This window comes from Danio rerio, chromosome 16 (assembly GCF_052040795.2).
Source record: "Danio rerio strain M-AB ecotype USA chromosome 16, GRCz13ab, whole genome shotgun sequence".
NCBI classification, from domain to species: Eukaryota; Metazoa; Chordata; class Actinopteri; order Cypriniformes; family Danionidae; genus Danio; species Danio rerio.
In genome coordinates, this window is record NC_141036.1 from 17,095,813 (window position 1) to 17,118,657 (window position 22,845).

The following is a 22,845-nucleotide window of genomic DNA, read 5'->3' on the forward strand; positions in this document are numbered from 1 at the left end:
ACAACTAACAAAATTAACAGTTTAACTCACAAACAGGCAACTGATAGTCTAAACATAAACAACAACAGAATAAAACGCAAATAAAGAAAACTGTAAGACCATTATACTACATTTATTCATTCCGCAATACATGCTGGGATATTTGTACTGTGCCACAACCAGCATGCATTGCAGCGTGAAACATTTGAATTGCTACCATTGTTGAGGTACATGGTCTGATTCATGAGGTCTGAGTGTGTCTTTGTCATATCAGAAATGTTTTTGTATGTTATATTAACGTTAAGGTAATTACATCTTTTCTGTTTCCACTTATTAATTAAATGAATATCTGCAACTAGGCATAAAAACTGTTGCATGAGGCCCTTCATCCAGACCTTACCAAAACATTCATGAGAACAATTTTCAGACAACTAGATTAATCTATCTATTAATTTTCCCATTTAATTGCTATAGTACAAACATTTTGTAAACTTTGTATTTCAGCAGTTCGAAAGTCTAATTAAATGAGTTCAAGGGTGAAGAGCCCAACTAAATCAGCCCCTCACTCCATTACGGTGATACAAAAAACACCTAAATTTCTGTTGGATCTCAATGAGAATAGTATGGAAGTCCAAGCAGTCAGTAATAAGTGTATCTGCTGTTGTTTGTGGAGTTGTTTAATGATCCTCTGCTGAGACTGAAGGTGTTTTATTTTACTTGATTTTATTTAATGTTGTAACTCAAGTCACTGTTTGCGTTTCTTGTTTCTTTCCTTCAGTAATTGAGATTATTAACAGCAGGTGTTCATTAGTGTCTGAATTCACTCATTAGTGTTCATTAACTCTGTCAGGTGAACTATATTGGTGAACTAGTTGATGAAATAGTGAACAAGGGCAAAAAATGTGATTTCAAACACAGACTTCAAAAACGTCAAATCTGAACTCTGTTCGCTCATAGTTTTCTGCAGTTGGTTACTTTCTCGAAAACAAAAATGTTACCCAGAATGCAGAATTTTTAACAGAATATTACTGTTTTAGTGAAAAAACATTATTTTACCGTAGAATCTGACCGTCTTTTACCAGCAATTATTTACAGTGTAGTATGTCCGAACTCCATTCATACTTTTCACATTCATACTGTATAGAACTTACTTCTCTAACGGCCGAGTAGTACTTTAAAATTCAAATGCAGTACCAACTGAGTAGTAAGCAGTTTCGGATGAAGCCCATTGTTCAGTGAAGTTGTAGGTGATCTTTGAAAAGTGATTTTTTTTGTTTGTTTATTTTAATATCTCAATTTTTGTGTCTTTAGTATTTGTTAGCTTTAAGTACCGTAACCTAAATAGCTTGGTCCATCATGTTTTAGAGGTTGCAAATTGCATACTCATGCACTATTCTATGTCATTTTTTAGCATAAGTAGGGCATTCACACTCAAAACTCTAAAAATAATAAGTACACCTTAATTACCCAGATGATGCACTTATTCAACCACTAAAATGAAGTGTGTAATGATAGACATTTTACACACTCAACAGCCACTGTTTTGATCACATAGCAGATGGGCCGGAGCTATTGGACACACATGTTGGATAACCTTATTTTGGTTTGTGAAAGCAAAATGGCAGCTATAACTATGACTATAACTATGGTTATAGTTATGGCAGGTATAATTGGTACTTTGGTCATTTATTTAACTAGGGCAACCGTCAAGCATCATCAGAGAAAAACGGTTTGAATTTCCGCTTAGTAAAAAAAAAAAAATCATTAGTGTTTCATTTGGGACGATACTACATACATACAGAATACTATGATGTGGAGTGTGTAAGTGGATAAGTGCATATATGCATAGTGTATAGCAGTGGTGCTCAACCCTGTTCCTGGAGATCGACCTTCCTGCAAAGTTCAGCTCCAACCCTGATCAAACACACCTGAACCAATTAATTAGGACCTGAACAGCATTTGATAATTACAGGCAGGTGTGTTTGATATGGGTTGCAACTGAAATCTGCTAGAAGGTCGATCTCCTGGAACAGGGTAGGTCATGCCTGGTGTAAAGAGTGGCATTTGGAACGCAGCTATGTCTGTAAAAAGGCAGCACATTTTTTAAAAAATGCGTTTGTGTTGTGAGGATGTGCAGCACGTGTGCTGTCAAACTAATGAAGATCTTTTCTCAATATGCTGTTGTTTTTTGTAATTTCAATTTGCACTTGTTTTCTTAAATTACAGCACGTTAAGCTCAATCTGCCACTACGTCACAACAAGAAATGGCTGCTTCTTTAAATATTATGATTTAAGGTTATAGGGGCCAATTTCAGATACAGTCTATGTTTGGACACCCCTTACCAAAGACAATTTTGGTCTGATTTCACACCTTTTCTCATCGCTGAACGAATCGTGGTGGAGTGAGAGATGAAGGCCAGGCCAGCATCGTTAAAAACAGCTGCTGTATTCTCACCACCGCCATAAGAACACCCCAGATCATAAGACTTCATAGAGGCAAACACCTTTGCACAGGTAAATAAGAAACATAAAAACCATCAAGATCCAACATCAATTGTCTATCTGGTACAAAAATAAAAGTACACACCTGTTTCTGGGTGAGTTTGTTTTGAGCCCCCAAGGCGTAAATGGCTTTGTCCACAACTTGTAAGGCTACTTTTGCATTTTTCTGTTGTCCTACATCAATGTCAAGCTCAGCTGTGCTTTCAGGTTCATAATTATGATTGCCATAATTATGATGCAGTTTTACCTCAAACTAAATGGAAGGTAAGAGAGCAGAACAGTAAACCTGTTTGTTATTGAAACAAATAGCTGTAACCTTTTGACCATTTAAAATGAATGTAAATGCTTTTTTTATTGTTTACCTCTCCATCACAAGTGTCCTCTACGTCTACCCATACAGAATCAGCGATGATGTCACCCTCTTTGATATAGTAAAAAGCAATCAATCTGAAGGATGGGGTCATGTTTGGGTGTATTTGGATGAATTTTTTTACTTCAGAACCTGATGCAACAGAGCCTGTTGATCTCAACATACCTCTGCTGACAATCTGAAGAGACACATGCTTTTCTTAAAGGGATACTTCACAAATACAAACAAAAAATCATTTACTCATCCTTTGCTTGTTTCAAACCTTTACAAATGTTTTTCTTCTGTTAAGTGCAAAATAAGATATATTTTTAAAAATGTTAAAAACTTTGAACCATTGACTTCCAAAGTATTTTCGGTTCAAAACTTATAATGATAAACGTAAGTGAAATGTGGACAAGTGGTGGTGCTACAGAGTTCGAGTTAGAGATGTCAGGTTTACTGTGGTTCATGTTTAAACTGCCCTCTATCATTGTGCCAAATTATACAACTCTTCCGCATATGGTTATATGGGCTGCCATTCAAATTGGGCAGAAGAAGAAGAAGAAGCAGAATAATAATAATAAAAATAATAATAGGAACGCTAATGGAAACAATGAGTGCCTCCGCAGCTTTGCTGCTTGACCCCCAATAATAAAAATGATACAATACATTTCATAAATTAACATATTTCAATGGAAAAAAGTGATAATGAACTGTAATAGAACTTCAGATGTGCCTTTACTTTAATTTTATGATACATTCTAAAACAATACTTACCATATAATATATTTGCCCATCTTCTGGATTACCTTTGGGGTAAAATGAGACTTCCAGAAACTGTCCTGATGATAAGACTTTATTTGTCACACTCATATAAAGGAAGCTTGTGGATTTCATCGGATGCACAGCTCTTATTGACTTGGCATTATCCACAGTTGCCTGCAGAAAATACTCAATTAGGAAAATACATCTTACATAACAGGGAATTTGAAATTATTCTTGAAAGTATGTGCTTTTAACACAGCAAACACAATAATTCCGAGCTCTATATTTCAAACAACAGCTAGTATTTCTGACATCATTTACTCAACCTCAAGTTGTCCCAGACCTTTTTGAGCTTCTTTCTGTTGTTAAATGCAAAAGAGGAAGATTGACTGATTGATTGATTGACTGACTGATTAAACAATGAATGGCTTGCATCTACCACTATTCTTCAAAATGTCTATGGTTTTGTTCAAGGTTTGGAACAACTTTGGAGAGATTTTTTTTTTTTTTTTTTTTGCAAGCATAATGTATTTGGGTGTATTAACCTGCACTAAAACTGAAGGTGGTTTTCCGTCTAGGTTGAAGCTGTAAAATGCGATTCCTTCTTTATTAGTAGTAACAATTGTAGACTTTTCTTTAGAGTTCGAGACATCTAATTTAACTTGAACGCCTTCAGCAGGAGAACCATTTGGGTGACGAACTGTGACCTAGACAAAAACATAAATAACTGACATCAAAGAATGAAATCATGAGCAAAATATTACCAAATTTGTGAAAGCTGTCTTGATAAAATATAATAACCGATTAGTGGTGAATTACAATACTCTCTGACTGCCAGTATTATATGATCATTGTATTGTGATTATAAACATTATAGATCTATTTTTCTTTACCACTGCTTGTAAAGGAAATGCAGGTGTGTAGAACAGTCTTGTCCGAGACAGATCCACATTGTACTGACTCAAAACAACAGGAAGGAAGGTTTCAGATTCCTGTACCTCACCACCTTTTGAGATGTGTACAGTCATTTTAGTTAATGAATTGATTGTATTCATATATCAAATAAAAAATATAACCATTTCCATTATAAAATGAGATCATAAAAAGTATGTTCATGTTATCTTTGTTACACTTTTAGTGCCCTGAAGTTTAAATAATACTGACAAAACTGATTTCATGAGTGTTTACTTAAAATATCTGTCACTGTGGCAGAAATGTAGAATTGGGTCTGAGTTGTTGCCAGTTCTTCTAATGCTGTGTCCAGTTTTTGGGTGATGTCTGAAATGTTGACTGTTATCTTTGCAAGGCCTTCTTTCACCTACAAAAGGGAAAGATACCATTAGCAATCAACAGGACAAAACCGGTAATTTTCACATCCAAGGCTTGTTTGGACCCAAAGAATCATCGATCGTCAGCATAGACTATGTACAAATACATCTTTATAAACACAATTTACTTAAAATGTGCAATATATGCAGGATATGTCAAATATATTTATATATTTTTTTAGAATTTTATTTTTATTATATTATTATATTTTTCTTTTTTTCTGATACCTATTGGTACTCTATATAAAGTTGAGCCCAAAATGACATAAACATTTAACATTGGGGTTAAATGTGTCTTATAAATAATTGAAAAAATGTCAATAAAGTGTATTTAACCCTCCTATCGTGTTCACCTGTGGCCCCTTACTTTAGTGTTCCGGGAGAGAATTGACCGGTTTCTTTTAACTGCTCTTAAATTTGTCAAAAAGCATTCTTTAGCTGTGAACAATGTCTTAAACTAGTGTTTAGCATAAATTTATAGAATTAGACATAAAATAACTGCAGGGTAATAATTGTATTACAAAATGAACATGTAATGTCATGGAGGTAATCACGAGGGAGGATCAGCACATAAGCACAGGAAAGAGATGTATTCACAAAAGACATTGTTCAGTCTAAAATGTGTGTGCGAGCGAGTGAGTGAGTTGGGGTAGTGTATATGGGGATGTTTTCCGTTTGATGGTTGAATATAGAGTCTGGAGACCATTCATTTTCTACGGCAGTCACTTTTAATCTGGAACACCAGAGGTGTAACACGGTTAATTAAAACAATCAAAATTCAGTGAAAGAGGTGATCATCACTTTTACACGTTCAAGTGCATAGTGTGGAGGATATCACAAGGCCTTGATTCAATCAGAAACATAATATTTATAAGTGGGTTAAGTTGTAAGTCGGTCAGATTTGACCCAAACATGATAGGAAGGTTAAATGGTTTTATTGTTTAATGTTGTTAATGTTTTTCAAACAATACAGACACTACTGGATAAATAAAAGCTGAATGATATCAGGTTAATTGCCTTAGAGACACATGGGTGTTTTATTTTTGAACTTATTATTATTATTTTACTTTTATTTATTTACTGTACTTACAGATCCAGTTTTTTCCAACCCCTTGATGAATTCAATTTCAGGATCATTCTCTGACTTGCCTTTTTTTATCCCAAACCGACAGTGGAAACCACCATCAATGGTCTTTCCATAGGAATATCTTTCAGGTTACAAAGTAAGAAAAAAACAACAGTTTTTAATCTAGCTTCTCAATTAATGTGCTATTTAAAAAAAAAAGTGACAGAATTGTTGTTATTAACTATCTAAATAATTTATAATCATTCATTTATCTGAATTTGAACTTACGAGGCCTGAATAGTGAATGTTAATGTCTTAGCATTTGCTTGCAGAAAGGCTTTCTCTGAGTGAACTGAAACACCAAAGCTGGGAAGAACTAACAGAAATGCATTGTATTTCAGCTGCAGTTGATAAAATACAATTTATAGAAGTAAAGCAACTCTTACTGACATGTATGTCAGAGAGTAGTTTCATTACACTTACCAAACTTCTGGACTTTGAATTCGCGCACCGCTGCATTGTCCACATCATCTTCATAATGTGCTGTAATCTTCCATACACCAGGTCTATAGAGATTAATTAAATAGATGAATTCATTACTTTAAAAGTCTGAATGGTGTCATGTAAACAGATTGAACAGCATGCTAATATACATTTCAGTGAGTATCACAGTTTCCTTTTGCCGTGTTATAAAAAGAGATCAACTTTACTTGGAAACATCAGGAATTTTGTAGTCTTTTGACAGGATGCCATCCAACACTCTGTACTTTGACTTCTTGACCTTGTTCCCATCAGCATTCTAAGGATAGATGAAGATGACCAAGAATCCCAATTAACTTAATAAATGAGAAGTTGCTGAAAGTATCATTTTAATCGCATAAATAAAATAATTAAAATGTATTATTCCTTTAATGTAAGTTACAAAAAGCATGTTATACAAAATGCAAAATAAATAAATATTACTTACATATATAGAGAGATAACCATACATCTCTAATTTTGGTCGCATGGAGTGATCGAGAGTGAAGATTCTGAATCGAACTGTAACACGAAACACATACAATCTTAGTTAAGACATGCTACATTCATTAGATAATAGCTTACATTTAAACTTATAAAATATATCATTGCAATACTCTTGTTGATAATTTCATGTGCAGAGATATAACATGAAATAAATCAATCCTAGTGAGATGCATGCAATGAAGAACCTAAACTAATATTAACTGTCATCCACAATTCATAAATATTTTACATTTTAGCTAACAATATTTTAGTTTTTGGTTGAAAACTAAAAGTGTGTTCATTGTACCTTTCTGTGTGGGGTTGTATATGGGTTGGTCCGTCTGAATAAAGATGTAGCCATTGTGTTTGGAGACCAGAACACGCGTCTGCTGTCTCTGACCATCAACCTCACATGCCAGATTTAGATAAGGAGGCTCTCCATTGATTGACTTCAGGTTTGAAACTGTATTTGCAAATATCTTGAAGAGAAAATAAACAATATACGGGACTGTTCTGACGGGACTGTGAATGCTTATATCAGGAATATAATACAGCTAGACTTTCATTAAGTAATCTAAAAACACACACACATATAAGATACAATTCTGCTCTTGGCCTTAATTTACTTGTAAATGCATTTTTACTAAGATATGCATTACCTCAAGATTCACTGTCTCAAACTTTCCTTTTTGGTGTATTGTTTTGGTTTCCTTTGCGGACATGGGAAGCCGCGTCTCTGTTTCTAACTGACAGGACACGGGTTTGCCGACCAGTGCCTCCCCGACCTGAATCACTATAGGTTCTTTCACACCAACATGAAACACACTCGGAGCAGTGATGAGGAATCTGGCACACAGATGGAAAAAAGAAGAAAGATTAAAAAACCTCAATAACTTTTTAGCTTAACTCATCTTGTTTAGTCAAAAATAGTCTATGAAAAACTTTTCCTTCTTTGACAACACATTTCAGAAAATCTATTCTGTAAACCCCACTGTTGTAATTATTAAAAATATTAAGTTAATATAACTTGACATTACTTAAAATACCAAGTTAAACAGGTGTGTTTAACTTACACATTAGGCAGCAAAAATCTTTTAATTAATATTTTAAGTTCTCTGAACTTAACATTTTAATTTCTTTGAACGATTCAATATGTCTCTGTTTAAAATGATTGGTTGCACTTAAAATTCTGCTGATTGGTCGAGACACAAAGACACGAAGTCAAAGCATTAAGGGTGTGTCCGAATCCTCTTTTGATATTTCAAGGACAGAAAAATATGCTGCACCGCAGCGCATGGTCTAACAGGGTCGAGCTTATTCTCTTAATGGGTTATGGGTGTGTTTTGAGAATAAATGTAATGTAATGTAATGTAATGTAATGTGTATTTATATAGCACATTTATTGTGTATGGCCATACACCCAAAGCGCTTCACAATCATGAGGGGGGTCTCTCCACACCACCACCAGTGTGCAGCATTCACTTGGATGATGTGACGGTAGCCACAGGACAACGGCGTCAGTGTGCTCACTACACACCAGCTATTGGAGTGGAGAGACAGTGATAGAGCTAATTCGGTGGAAGGGGATGAGTTATGGGTGTGTTTTGAGAATAAACCAATTAGAGTCTCATCTCCCATGCCCTTTAAGAGTGAGTTGCATCATGCCATGGTGCATTTGCTATTTAGATGGTGGATTTTGTAAGAGGAAAAACTGAATGCTTCACTAGCAAGAAAACAGTTAAACAGAGCATCTGCAGCGCAAGGATAAAGAATGAGCCTCCTCTAATCCGCCTTCACTTTCACTTTATCTTTTTCTCTTTTGTGGACAAAGATTTGTTTTAAAAAAATATTTCTAAATTCAGTTCTAGATTCCAGCACATGAAAAAATTAACAATAATAACGAAGTATGCTCAAAAAAGTTATATCCAAACACACATTCTCTGCCTCATATGGTCTAAAACCTGACAGGTGGACAAATCTAAGCTTGTTTTTATTAAAACAAATATAAATATGCATATAATAAATAATAATGCTAATAATAATAATATTATACATATGCAAATTGTAATGAATAAAGTAAAAAAAAAGCCCCCCAAGATGAAGAAGGCATGGAGGTAGTGGGTTTCATATATATATATATATATATATATATATATATATATATATATATATATATTAGACCTGTATAAGTTGTATTTTAGTCCTGCTTTCAGCTGGTCTATTGCAAAGTCTATTTTAGATCCTCAAAATAGCAACGCGCCAATAATGTGTCGTAACACACCTTTTTTTCAGACCAAAAGACCCATGTGTCCCATGAGTGTGAACTCTGGCCACACCTGTGGCCACCCCAATGGTTTTGATGTTTATATTGTTAATTTAAATATACTTACGTAAATGTAAAATATTTCAATAAATAATTTTTTTTTTTAAATGAATGAATGAATGAATGAATGAATGAATGAATGAATGAATGCAGTCACTAAATTATTGTGGATTGATTGGTGCCACTGACATAGCTGATTCACTGCTCTTCTCCCTCCCCGATCATTGTTGACAGCACGCATACACCTTCAATAGACAGCAATGGCAATGTAATATTTATCTTAAGCTATATCAATAAGCAGTATTAATAATATTGTGGCTCAGAAAGAAATATGGTTAAATTATATTATTAGGGTCTGTATAGTAAGTTTGTGTGTGTGTGTGTGTGTCTCTGTGTGTGTGTGTGTGTGTGTGTGTGTGTGTGTGTGTGTGTGTGTGTGTGTATAGTAATGCCTTTTGTACAAATTGTTCATTTGTTCATACATTCATTTTCTTGTCGGCTTAGTCCCTTTATTAATCCCGGGTCACCACAGCGGAATGAACCGTAATTTAGTCTAACCAATTCACTTGTACCACATGTCTTTGGACTGTGGGGGAAACCAGAGCACCTGGAGAAAACTCACGCGAACGCAGGGAGAACATGCAAGCTCCACACAGAAACGCCAACTGAGCCGAGGCTCGAAACAGCAACCTTCTTGCAGGCGACAGCACTACCTACTGTGCCACTACTTTGCCCTTGTTCGTTTGTCTGCTTTTATGATTAATTCATTAATCTTCATTAATTTTAGACATGGCATATACTGCATGCTGTACAATAAAAGTATGTGAAAAATTACTGAGAAGATATTTATATATATGAAAAGTGCTTTTAAACTAAATGTTGATTTTTATTTGGTTTACACATGTACTTGCTAAAATATTTCATAGAATAAATTGCGGTATTTCAAGAGTAATTAATTAAATGAATTAAAACCACTGAATACATTATTTTTTGTGTGCCACCCCAAGATTTGTTATAGCCTCTTCTGGCCACCTCTAAGAAAATTTTCTGGGGGTGCCACTGACGCAGGGGCGACATGTTGGCACAGTGAGTAGCGATGTTGTCTCACTGCAAGATGGTCACTGGTTCGAGTCCCGGCTGGGTCAGGTGGCATTTCTGTGTGGAGTTTGCATCTTCTCCCCATGTTCGCATGGGCGTGTGTTCTCCTCTCAACATTTTTTTTTACTTGCTTTATTTATTAACCTTAAAATTTTATTTTTGCATTTAACAGAGGAAGTTAAACAAGACAACAATATTAAAATAGTAACTGATTTGATGAGCGATTTATATAATAATAAATCATAATAGAACAGCAAATCATCATATTATAATGGTTTCTGAATGCTTATGTGACACTGAAGCAATGTTGATTGAAATTTAGCTTTGAATCACAGAAATCAATGAAATGTAAAACTACAAAACTACGATATTTAAAATGAACACAGTTTTTGCCATATTTTTGTTTAAAAAAAATGCTGAAATGGTGAGAAATATTGGCTCATTTTAAAACAGTAACATTAATGCTTTAATTTATGAATGTTTCCAATTTCGAAGGATATAGTGCATGGCCTAATTAGCCCAGATATTTTATTCAGTGTAAACTACATCAAAAACAGTTTAATTTCATTGAATATATTAAGCTGGATCTGAATGTGAAATTAAATGAATGTGGTCAATTTTGAGGGACAAAATATTATCCACTAAACAATAATATCATAAATAAGACAAAGCATAACAAAAGTTTTGTTAGCTAAAGTTAATTTTTGAGTCATTTGAGCTCAATCGGTTAAATCATTTCAGTGTATTTTAATTGTATTGATTCAATTTAAAAATGAAGAGAAAATTAAGGAAGCTATTAAAATAATCGAATGTTTGTTACATCCTAATCATTTTTCTTTTTGGAGCTGTATTACCTAAAAAAATAACCACCTGCCTATTCATTATTATAAATATTACTAACACTTTACAATACGGTTTTATTAGCCAATGTTATAGTTAATGTATTTACTAGCATTAATTAATTAGTAAATGAATTAATTTAATTCATCCCTTGTTATAGCATTATTAAATATATTATATTTAACACAAATAAAGTTATTATACTAAACAAAAACATTGCTCCTTGTTAGTTCTTGTTAACTTGAAGTGCTTTTTAACCAATGTTAAACAATTTTAAATATACAACATTAATAAACAATGAACTTTAAAAAGAATATGATGAAACTTTGACTTTGATGATGACTATTATAAAGGCTGTACAAGTAACTTTCATTTTATTTCATGTTAGTAATAGCATTAGCTAACATTAAAGTAATAGTTCACCCAAACTAAATATTCTGTCATCATTTACTCACCCTTCACTACTTCAAAACCTATATGAGTTTCTTTATTCTGTTGAACACTAAAGAAGATATTTTTTTTAAAAATGCTGGTTGCTGGGACTCATTGACTTTCATATATATATATATATATATATATATATATATATATATATATATATATATATATATATATATATATATATATATATATATATATATAATTATTATTATTATTATTATTTTTGATGGGTCCCAGCAGCCAGCATTCTTTAAAATATATTATTTTGTGCTCAACAAAGAAACTCCTAAAGATTTAAAACCCAGTGAGGGAAAATAAATGATAATTTTTATTTTTGCATGAACTTATCAATAATAATAACAACAACATTGATAATATTTACATGCACTGTACAATTCTTACCTCTGATTGCTATTTCCTTGAACAACACAGCTCATGCAGAGCAGCAGATAGAGAAGAGGACGAATTTGCTCCTCCATGGTAAGTCTTGTGTTTGCAGATGATTTCAGACTGATTTTGTTCTCTCAGCTCTGCTGTGCAAATGTTGCACAAGAGCAACTGAGTTATTTGGGGTTTAATGGGGTTATCATGGTTTTCAGCTGTCATTGCACAACCAGTGCTTTCCCCAAAGTCATGTGACTTGAAAGAAACACAAACAAATATGGCAAAAAATCAATAATTTGGTTCTAATCTATTTGAATAGGGATACTTTTGAGAATGTAGTACAAAGAAACACTACAATTGTTCAAAATAAATTAAATTCAGTTGTCAAATTTAACTGTTGTTATTATTAAGATTATTAATATTAGTAGTAGTAGTAGTAGTACACTGTAAAAAAAAATCTTGCCTAAAATTCTTTAACCAAGTGAACCTTTCCAGTCATCTCAACTCAACATCAGTCAAACTGAGTAAAATATTAAGTTAAGCTTTGCATAACTAAAATATTTAGTCAAGACCGGATTAACTGAATTAAAGTAACATAAAAGATTTGTTGTTATGAATTTTTGTCACATTGTTTTTACAGTGTTCTAGTAGTACTTAATTTAAATTTGACAAAAAAAAAATGTCTATATTTTTAGATGGAAACTTCTTGATTTGCCTTTTGATTTTTTCGTCCAAAAATTTTTTTTTTCAGCCTCCCATGTTTGTGTTCTATTTATTATGTTATTTTGTTTTAAATACAATGAAAACTCTCACACACAGGAGCCTGATAAAAATGTAAAAAAATCTTAATTTTCAGTAGTAATAATAATAATAATAATAATAATAATAATAATAATAATAATATTAGGCAACCTTGAAGAAAAGTTCAGATGTGCATGTTCCTTGAAGCACAAGATGGTTGAATGAGTCTCAACTTGGTGAACATGATTATCAGGTCTTTGCTTAAGTTCATTCAGTACAGTGTAAAAAAGCACAATCAAACAATCTATCAAATGCAGGTAGTGCTTATTCATGCAGCAGGGTACAAACAAACAGACAAACAAAAATAAAACTATTGTTTATTGAATATCTGTTATTTTTCACATTTATTAAATCATTTAACATTTTTAAAATTATATTAGTGGATTTAATACAGAGGACATTATTCAGTATTATTGTAGAACTTACATAAAGGATTTCTTTCATTTTCTTAATAATTGAGTCCTGAGTAAATATGATTTTTTTGCTTCTATTTTATTATCAGTAGATTATTTTATTACTACTATATATATTTTTCAGATTTTTTGTGTATTTATCCTGCTCTCTCTCTCTTTATTTCTGTCTGCATATCCCTAAATGTGATAAGCCTGGTAAGTTGGCCTGCTGTGCTTTGACCTGATCACTTGCATTGCTTTTACAATTTCTTGGAAACTCACCCCACATAATTAACGTCACTATTTGTTTTTATTAAATAACAGGGCAACACTTTAAAATAATGGTTCATTAGTTAATGTATCTACAAACATTAAGTATGAATAATCTTGTATAACATCTATTAATCATAGTTTAACATTAACTGATTCTTAATTAAAATCTAAAGTTGTGCTTGTTTACGTTAGTTAATGCACTGTGAGTTAATATGAACTAACAATTTAACATTAACTAACATTAACAAAGATAAATAAATACAATTTTAATGTAACTATAAATGTATAAAATAAATATATTAATAATCGTTTTAATAATAGTTTTTGTTAATAAATACATTAACATTTAATAATGGACCATTGTTTTGAAGTGGATCTTGCAAAAAAAATTGTTTTCAACAAAACTAAACAAAACTAAACAAAACTAAACTAAACTAAACTAAACTAAACTAAACTAAACTAAACTAAACTAAACTAAACTAAATCTGCATTCAGATTTTGGTGGGAAAACAGTCAAAGGGTTCAGATTCAGTTAAAAATGACGTAATATCCAGCTTGAGAAATCCATTAGGCAACTCAGCATTTCCATAAGATTTTTTCCAATTCCAAAATATTTCATTTTCACGAGCGTTCCCTAATATCTAATACCCTCAATGTCTTTTTTCCCTCTTTTTAGGACTGTAATCCAGATTGCTGAGAGTGGCCTGCCAGAGGCATGATGTCCATCCACAACTCCTGCACAATAATCAGGAAGACGCAAGAATTGCGTTTGGACAATCAGTCTCTGACTGCCAGGAGATACTGGAGAATGACCACAGAAATCAAACCCAATACAGAGATAACAGGACGACACCTTCTGAAACAGAATAAATCACACATGTAAACCAAATAATATCAATAACTAAGCACTATGGTGTTTCTATAATATAATATAATATAATATAATATAATATAATATAATATAATATAATATAATATAATATAGTATAATATAATATAATATAATATAATATAACATAACATAATATAATATAATATTCTTTAAAACAACTAAATGAAAAGTTTTACTCTGCATTTTCATCTCCCTGATGGTAAACCATGAAATAAATCTAGCTTTTATTTTGAATTTACTGCCAACCCTACATGGCAATGTTATTCTTTCCTGTCTTACCTTTAGTTGAATTGTCCACTTTCATCCGTCAGAAACTTCAAATACAGTTGATAAATCCATACAGGAGTTTTGTGGTCAGTGAGCGTCTTGGTCAGCGCCCTGTTCTGTCTCTGTCGGCATCTGTGTGTGTCCACATCTTTCTCTGCCTTTCGTTCTATCCATCTCATTACATGCAGCAGTGGGGTTGCCTAAGAGACCAGGCCTGAAAAGAGAACATCTCTTGTACTACAATGCAAGGAGAAAGTGACATAAGATTGGGGGATGTGGAGGGTTGAGAGAGAGGGAGAGAGAGAAAGAGTGAGGAAGAAGTATAGATGACAGGTGGATGGATGCAAGAATAACTGCATTGGCTTGTGTGACTATGCTGCAGGATAGTCAATCTGTTGGAGAGAGTGTCTCAAGCCATTGAAACTAGCTAATAAAATATTGCTGGATGATATGCAGAGCAAACTGGACGTTTTTAAGTTGTCACTTTACTGGTTAAAATGTGTGGAGCCACTTTATAGTGTCACTTAAACTTAAATACATATACTAAAAATTACTATCAACTCAACCCTTGATACTTGATGACTTTGCACTTTTTTGACATTAAATCATACACATATATATATATATATATATATATATATATATATATATATATATATATATATATATATATATATATATATATATATATATATATATATATTTAATTTAAATTAAATCATATATATACTACTCAAAAGTCTTGGAGCCTATCCAAGTTTTAGGAACAACAAATTATAACTTGACTTATAGTTGAAAATATGAAAAAGGCCTCAAGATACACTTTTTTTTTTTACCAAAATAAAATATGATTTTCCTTGATTTTAGATTATTTAATTAGGACAGTAAGGTCTGATTTTGCTTAGACAAAAATCTTGTCATTTACTGTAACAGAAATAATGTACAGTATAGAATAAAGTCATTGTGCAATGGAAAAAAAAATTATATTGTGTATGACTTCCATGAACTCAACACAATGACTGAGACAACTACAGTATATTAAGGAAGTTTATCAATTTTCTTGGGATTCATTTTCAATACCTCCTCCATCATCTTAGCAAAGACATGCTCAATAATGTTCATGTCTGGTGACTGGGCTGGCCAATCCTGGAGCACCATGAGCTTCTTTGCATGAAGTACATCAGTAAATATACTGAATATATGTATTCTTGCTGGCTGCTTTATTAAGTGCACATTGTCAATATGATCTGCTGAAATAAAATTGAGTGACATAATAAGGATCAAAGGTGGTTTCATTGTCTTGGCTTTAGCTACGTGGCTTGGTTGTTGCTACCAGATGGTGTTATTTACAAAATTATTTCAGAAACTTATCTACCAATGTTTCCAAGCACAAACAACTCTATGGTTTGTAGAAGATGAAAAAAATAAATAACTGAGCATCACTTATTTGGGCAAACAATGTCTTTCTCAAAATATTAGTAAAGCAAACATTGGCCCTATATGTGGCTTTTACATATATTTCAATTAATATGGAAAGCAAGTGCATGTTTTTTACCAAGTCAATTATTGGATTTTATTTTAATGCATGTTTGTGTAAAACATTATGATTTGCACTATGAAATGATGGGGTTCTTCTCTAAATAAGTTGTTACTTTCTCCACCCAGTTTAGAGTGTCATTATTGGCGTTTTACGTTCTAACTAATGTGGTTCAAGCGATGGATCTGTAACAGAGAAACTATGCGTTTTGGGAAACACTCGTCACTCAATTGATCTTTTCCCAAACGATGCATCGTACTATGATAGTTCAGCTGCGAGTTATGCCATTTTTTGGGAAACGCACCCTGGGGGTCTGTTTCTTGTACGTGGATTACTAAGTTAGCTGGATTAGGATATTGACGGTTTGACAAGATCCAGGATCGTTTCGTTCTTAAAAAATCATCTGAGACTTGTTGTCATAGTAACAGTTCTGGTAGTTCAAACCTGTGTAGGAGCAGTTTCATTTCATGTAAACAAGATTAGATTGAGTCAGTTCAAGTTAAGAAAATACTGAAAGTATGTACCGAACGCTGATATTTTCTTAGAGTGGTTATATACACTATAGGGAAAATAGTATAGTAACTATATATATAGTAACTATATATATAAAGTAAAAAATAAATATATTAATAAAATGTATGCAATCTGCACTCCATAATACAAGTACAAAGACTGCCACCTGCTGGTTCAAAGAGAAAATGTATCGATATGAACTTTTTAGATGCAAACGCGTGCATGCACAATACTCAACTTGAAAATCATTTATGCAATCAAGCACTTGTTTTGATCACTAATATGCCAGTGACTGACACCTTTACCGACATCAAAATGCTTTTTTGATGCAAAATTAATTTATACAGTTATTAAATGTAGAACTAAATACATTGATATGCATTGAAATACATGATGAATACTCGACACATGAAAGTGTAAAGCCTGCAGCTTACAACAAACGTGGGAAGCTATTGCGTATCATATTTAACAAAACGTTTACTGCTAATTTGATGTAATTTTGCTTGCATAGATAATTAAATATTAATCAGATGATGTCATTTCAGATCAGTTTGAGATCAGTTTGTCCAGACATTTTAATCTGATTCGCAAACTTGTTTGAAGAACCAAATTAGCCAGAGATCAGTTATCAAGATGAACAGATCCAGGATCTGCCAAATCATCTTTGATCATCTAAGGGAGTTATGAAAAACAGACCCCTGGTCTGTTGATGGACAGACTGGGACATTGAGAGGCCTACAACTTGCAATACTTTGTACTTGCATGTAATTCAGTGGAAAATTGGTAATGATCTGTTGGTTCTTCAGTAAGGCTAGAACAGGGATTTTTCTTTTTTTATTTCTGTTGACACTACTCCTCCAAGAACATTGGCTCATTTCCACTGAGTGGTACAGTACAGTACGCTACAGGTTACCTTTATCAGGCTTGCGTTTCCACTGCTGAAAGCGAACCAATGGGACTCTTTTGGTGGGTGTGGTGTATGACAGAAAGTTTTAGATGACATCATTTTCGCTTGAGGAAATCAGTACAGTAAAGCTTTACGGGTCGTTCACATTTCATATAAGAAGCACTTCTCACAAAACAGATGCTTTATACACATAGACACTTTATAAATGTTTATTACTATATTTTCTATGAACATAATTTGATTATAACTGCAGATCAATGCAAAATAGCCTACTGTAATGTCTGCAATTATATAAAATAAATAAATGCAACAAATATGAACACATACAGACCGTTACAGTCTCTGATATGTCACGACTACATAAAAACTACACACAGCATACAATTAGTCCTTATTTAGGTAAAAAAAAACAACACAAAATATAGCCCACAGTCAGTGCAAACTTCTTATATGTGTCTTTAATCTTCAGCAGCACATGTAGCCTCTTGTTAGAAAGTAATTCCGTCCAAATGGCAGTTTGTTCATGTTTTAGGTTGCAGAATATCCCAACCTTAAAGTATACTAATATTACAATGAGAAATAGTTGGCATGTACTGTAGTTGCAAGGTTATCAACAAAATGTTGTCACCTTAGAATTATAAGGTTCTATCTGACATTTTTTTCAAAATTGAGTTATTGACAAATTCTTAATAAATGACAGCTTATTTAAATTTTGGGATGTTTTTAATAAGTTGTTTACATTTTAAGACTTTTTTATTTAAAAAACAAATGTTACACACATACTGTTTGCTATGGAATGCAAAAACTTTAAAGCTCATTATCTCAAAATCATTCAGAACGCAGATAGAACTTTATAATTCCAAGGTGATGATGTGTGAAAGGGACAATCAAAATAAGATACCATACCGGTAGCTTATGGTCTGAAAATCTTCTCCAACTCATGACAATGCTTTAATCCCCACAGGCAGCACATTAAGGGAGATGGAAGACCAGCAGATCAAGGCTCTTTCATGGCCATCACAATCTCCTGACCTGAATCCCAATGGAGACCTCTAAAATGTAAGCAAAAGTGTCACCTGCCATTAAATGAATTTCGAATTTTTGAATTTTGTCCCGGCGATGCAGTGTTGCAGTAGGTAATTTTGTCGCCTCACACCAAGGTCACTGGGTCGCTGGTTCGGGCCACGGCTGGTCCAGTTGGCATTTCAGTGTGGAGTTTGCATATTCTTCCTCCATTCGCGTGGGTTTTCTCCGGGTGCTCCGGTTTCCCCCACAGTCCAAAGACATGTGGTACAGGTGAATTGGGTAGGCTAAATTGTCCATAGTGTATGAGTGTGTGTGTGTGTGAATGAGTGTGTGTGGATGTTTCCAAGAGATGGGTTGTGGCTGGAAGGGCATCCGCTGCGTAAAAATGTGCTGGATAAGTTGGTGGTTCACTCCACTGTGGATAAAGGGAATAAGCCGAAAAGAAAATGAATAAATGAATGAAAAAATAAATGAATGAATGAATTTTGTCCCCAGGTGTGGCATTATGTCGCAAACAACAGTGTGAATGCCTGATTGGAAGCATGACAGTATACATAAAAGCTGTAATTTAAAATCAGGGTTAGTTCAGCAAAAGTTAGTTAGCAACTCATTAGTATTAGTTTTGTATGTACATAAATCTGTACATACCTTCCCCATATATATATATATATATATATATATATATATATATATATATATATATATATATATATATATATATATATATATATATATATATGTACACACTGTAAAAAAATTCTGTAAAATTTACGAAAAAATACTGGCAGCTATGGTTGCCAGAACTTTTTAGAACTTTTTTGTAAAAAAATACAGATTTTTCTGTAAAATTGTTTTTACAGAAAAAATTTTTATTTTTAACAAAAGAAAATTTTATTTATTTATTAACTGCTGCAATGATCATTTACAAACCGTTTAGTTAATTATTTATATTTGCAGAAAGCAACTACATTTTGATTGGCATTTACTGGCATTAAAATCAATGTTTTAAATGTCTAAGTAATATGAGCATGTTTATATTGAGAACCATTGCACATAAATTCACTACAAAAACTTTTTAAATAAAGTAATTAAATGCATCATTGTGCTCATGTGTGACTGTAATTAACAAATAGATTGTCACTGCATTAATAACTACACAGTTGCATTTAAACAAAAGAAGATGCAGCATAACAACAGATTATTTTAGTTCATCTTGGACTTGTACTCAGATGCTACTATCCTCCACAATGGTGACCCAAAAATGTTTTACAGCATTTTGCTGTTGTTTTTCTTGATTTTACAAAAAAATACTGGCAGCTGTGGTTGCCAGTAATCTACTGTTTTTAACATTTTACATTTGTAAATTCAGTGTACAGAATATTTCTGTTAAAAATACAATCCACAGTCTGTATTTTTCATCGAACACATTTAACCCCTTAAATCCCAGTGCAAAATCCTCACTGGTGTCCTCACTACAGAGGGTTGAACACTTATTAATGATCTTTAACTTTATTTCTGTCATATGAACAAAAGCTCTTAATGAGATTTCTGATGTGCATTTGAAGTCACCATGATGGAGGCCAGAGTCTGCTTTAGTCGGGATCTTCAACTTGTTTTAAAATAGTTTTTGATTGCTATAATTAATTATGTCAATCACACTATTTGTACAGTATGAAAAGCCAAAATAAGTCTTAAATCAAAATTCAAGTCTGATGAGATTAATTAGTGTATCTAAGCCACCCTTGTATTCTTGTAAAATATCATGTTAAGTGTGAGAATTGATTAACATATGTAAGTGAAACTGCTGGAGCCTCAGCAATCAATTACTATTTAATCAGGTCTAAATACACCATTCATAATGAGAAAGTTTGATCTATGGCAGAACTCGAAAACACACAGACATCAACTTTGAATCTTAAATCTTTAAATCTTAATAATAGTGACAAAAAAAAAATTCTAATAAAAATTAACCCAGGACAAAGCAAAACACTCTACTGAAATATTACCTCTCAAAAACAACATAAAAAAGGAAAAGAAAGAAATGTTAAGAGCATAAAGCTGCATAATTTATTCATGCTGCAATGCATGTTAGGAGTTTTGTACTATGCTGGTACCCAGCATGCATTGCGAAATGAATTAATTATAACAGCTTTTTTTTTTTTTTTCAGCAACCATGGTTGAGGTTCATATCCTGATACTTGATGTCTGTGTGTCATACTATGAAGCTGTAGATTTCAGGGTTTTTGAAATAAAACTCTAATTATTAATTCTTTCATAATTGTTTGTGACCCTTCTGAGCTGGGGTCTGTTCTTCGTACGTGGATTACTCAGTTAGCTGGATTTGGATATTGATGATTTGACATGATCCAGGATTGTTTCGTTCTTCAAAGCTGATCTGAGAGTTGTTGTCATAGCAACAGTTCTGCTAGCTCAAACCTGATCGGAAGCAGGTACAATTCAAATAAACAGGATTAGATTGGGTCAGTTCAACCAAAGATATTAGAGAAAGTACAGAATTATGATATTTTCTTACAGTAGTAGTTATATACACTTGGGAAAATAGCTTTAAAAAAATTAACTATATATATAAAGTTATAGTTATTAATAAAATAAATAAAGTTATATTAACAAAACTTATGCAATCTGCACCCTCGAAATGAAAGTACAAAGAGAAAATTTATTGATATGAACTTCTTAGATCGCTTTAGTACAATTTGTGTATGATAATAGAAATGCAGAATATGTGACTTTAAAAAAAAAGAAATAATACATTAATGCAGTCATGAACTTGTTTTGACAGTAAATATGCCAGTGATTATGCTTCACAAAAGTTGCAGACGCCTTTACCAATATCAAAATGCTTTTGTAAACATCCAGTTATTCCATGCAGCGATTAAAAAAACGGCTACTGTAATAAAGAAAATATTTTCTAAATGTAGAACTAAATACATCGATATGCATTGAAATACATGATAAATACTCTTGACACATGAAAGTGTAAAGCCTGCAGTTCACAACATATGTGGAAAGTTATTGCGTGTCATATTTAACAAATCGTCGATTGCTAATTTGATGTAATTTTGTTCACATGGATAATTGAATATTAATCAAACGATGTCATTATGCTGCTGTTTCGTCAGCCAATCGTTGCATTGCTGATCATGATTTCTAGGATCGATAGATCTGTCCTTCACAACACACGCAGCGATCTCAGATCAGTTCATCCAGACATTCTAATCTGATTCACGAACTTGTTTGAAGAACCAAATTAGCCAGAGATCAGTTATCAAGATGAAAAGATCCAGGATCGGCAAAATCATCTTAGATCATTTAAGCGAGGTACGAAGAACGGACCCCTGTACAGCTGTCCTAAGTATTATCACATAAATTAAAGTCTTTGCATTTTTTGTGACTTCTAAAATTAATTCTGTTAAGTATAGAAAGGTTGTACATAAAGTACATAAATATTTTAATTATTATCCTTGCCATAACTGGTGAGTTTCAGAAAAACAGTTATAACAGCCAGAGAAACATCAAGATAGAAGAGTGAAGGAACAAGAGCCCAACTAAAGCAGCCTCTAATCTCCATGATCGTGAGGTCAAATGAAACATTTTCAATAAAAATAAAAACCTCTGTAGTCAAACTGAACTGAAGTCAAACTGTAATCAGTGAAGCTGCTGATGCTGTTATTTAATGGAGGTGTTTAATCCTGTTTTAATTCAGTTGGTTTGGTGTGAGGCTGTGTCTGTAGTTTTATTTCTTGTTCTTTCCTTCAGTGATTGTGCTTGTTAACAGCAGCTGTTCATCATTTAGTCATTTGGGGTCATTCACTCTGTCTAGTGGACTAAACTAATTGACTAATTTAGGGACTAGTGGATGAGGGTATGTGGTGAGATTTCAGACACTCTGATTAGTTTCTCGAAAACAAAGGTTAGATCTGTTACAGCTATTTTCCGTAATTTGTACTGAAATGAGCTGTTTTTCTTTTAACAGGTTTTCACTGTAGATTGTACAGACTTTTACCATTAAAATCACAGACATTTTTTATATGAGCTCTTTTGGAGCACTTAAAAATGCCCTAATAACCACACGAAGACCTTGGCACGGCCTTAATAATGGCTTATCAAACCCTGGAAGGTTAACATGTAAATACCTA

At 32.9% G+C, this 22,845-nt stretch overlaps 1 protein-coding gene across 1 annotated transcript in view; it reads right to left on the reverse strand.

Moving 5' to 3' along the window:
- Positions 1-12,259, reverse strand: part of c4b (complement C4B (Chido/Rodgers blood group)) — a 34,219-nt gene extending 21,960 nt beyond the window's left edge. Inside the window, 15 exon segments of the mRNA NM_001365137.1 lie at positions 2,351-2,483; positions 2,567-2,734; positions 2,844-3,029; positions 3,608-3,769; positions 4,141-4,302; positions 4,489-4,601; positions 4,784-4,913; positions 6,014-6,131; positions 6,278-6,365; positions 6,473-6,555; positions 6,700-6,788; positions 6,957-7,030; positions 7,302-7,473; positions 7,654-7,840; positions 12,099-12,259. Coding sequence (NP_001352066.1) covers positions 2,351-2,483; positions 2,567-2,734; positions 2,844-3,029; positions 3,608-3,769; positions 4,141-4,302; positions 4,489-4,601; positions 4,784-4,913; positions 6,014-6,131; positions 6,278-6,365; positions 6,473-6,555; positions 6,700-6,788; positions 6,957-7,030; positions 7,302-7,473; positions 7,654-7,840; positions 12,099-12,175 — 1,942 coding nt within the window. The 5' untranslated portion in view covers positions 12,176-12,259.
- Positions 12,260-22,845: the final 10,586 nt, after the last annotated feature.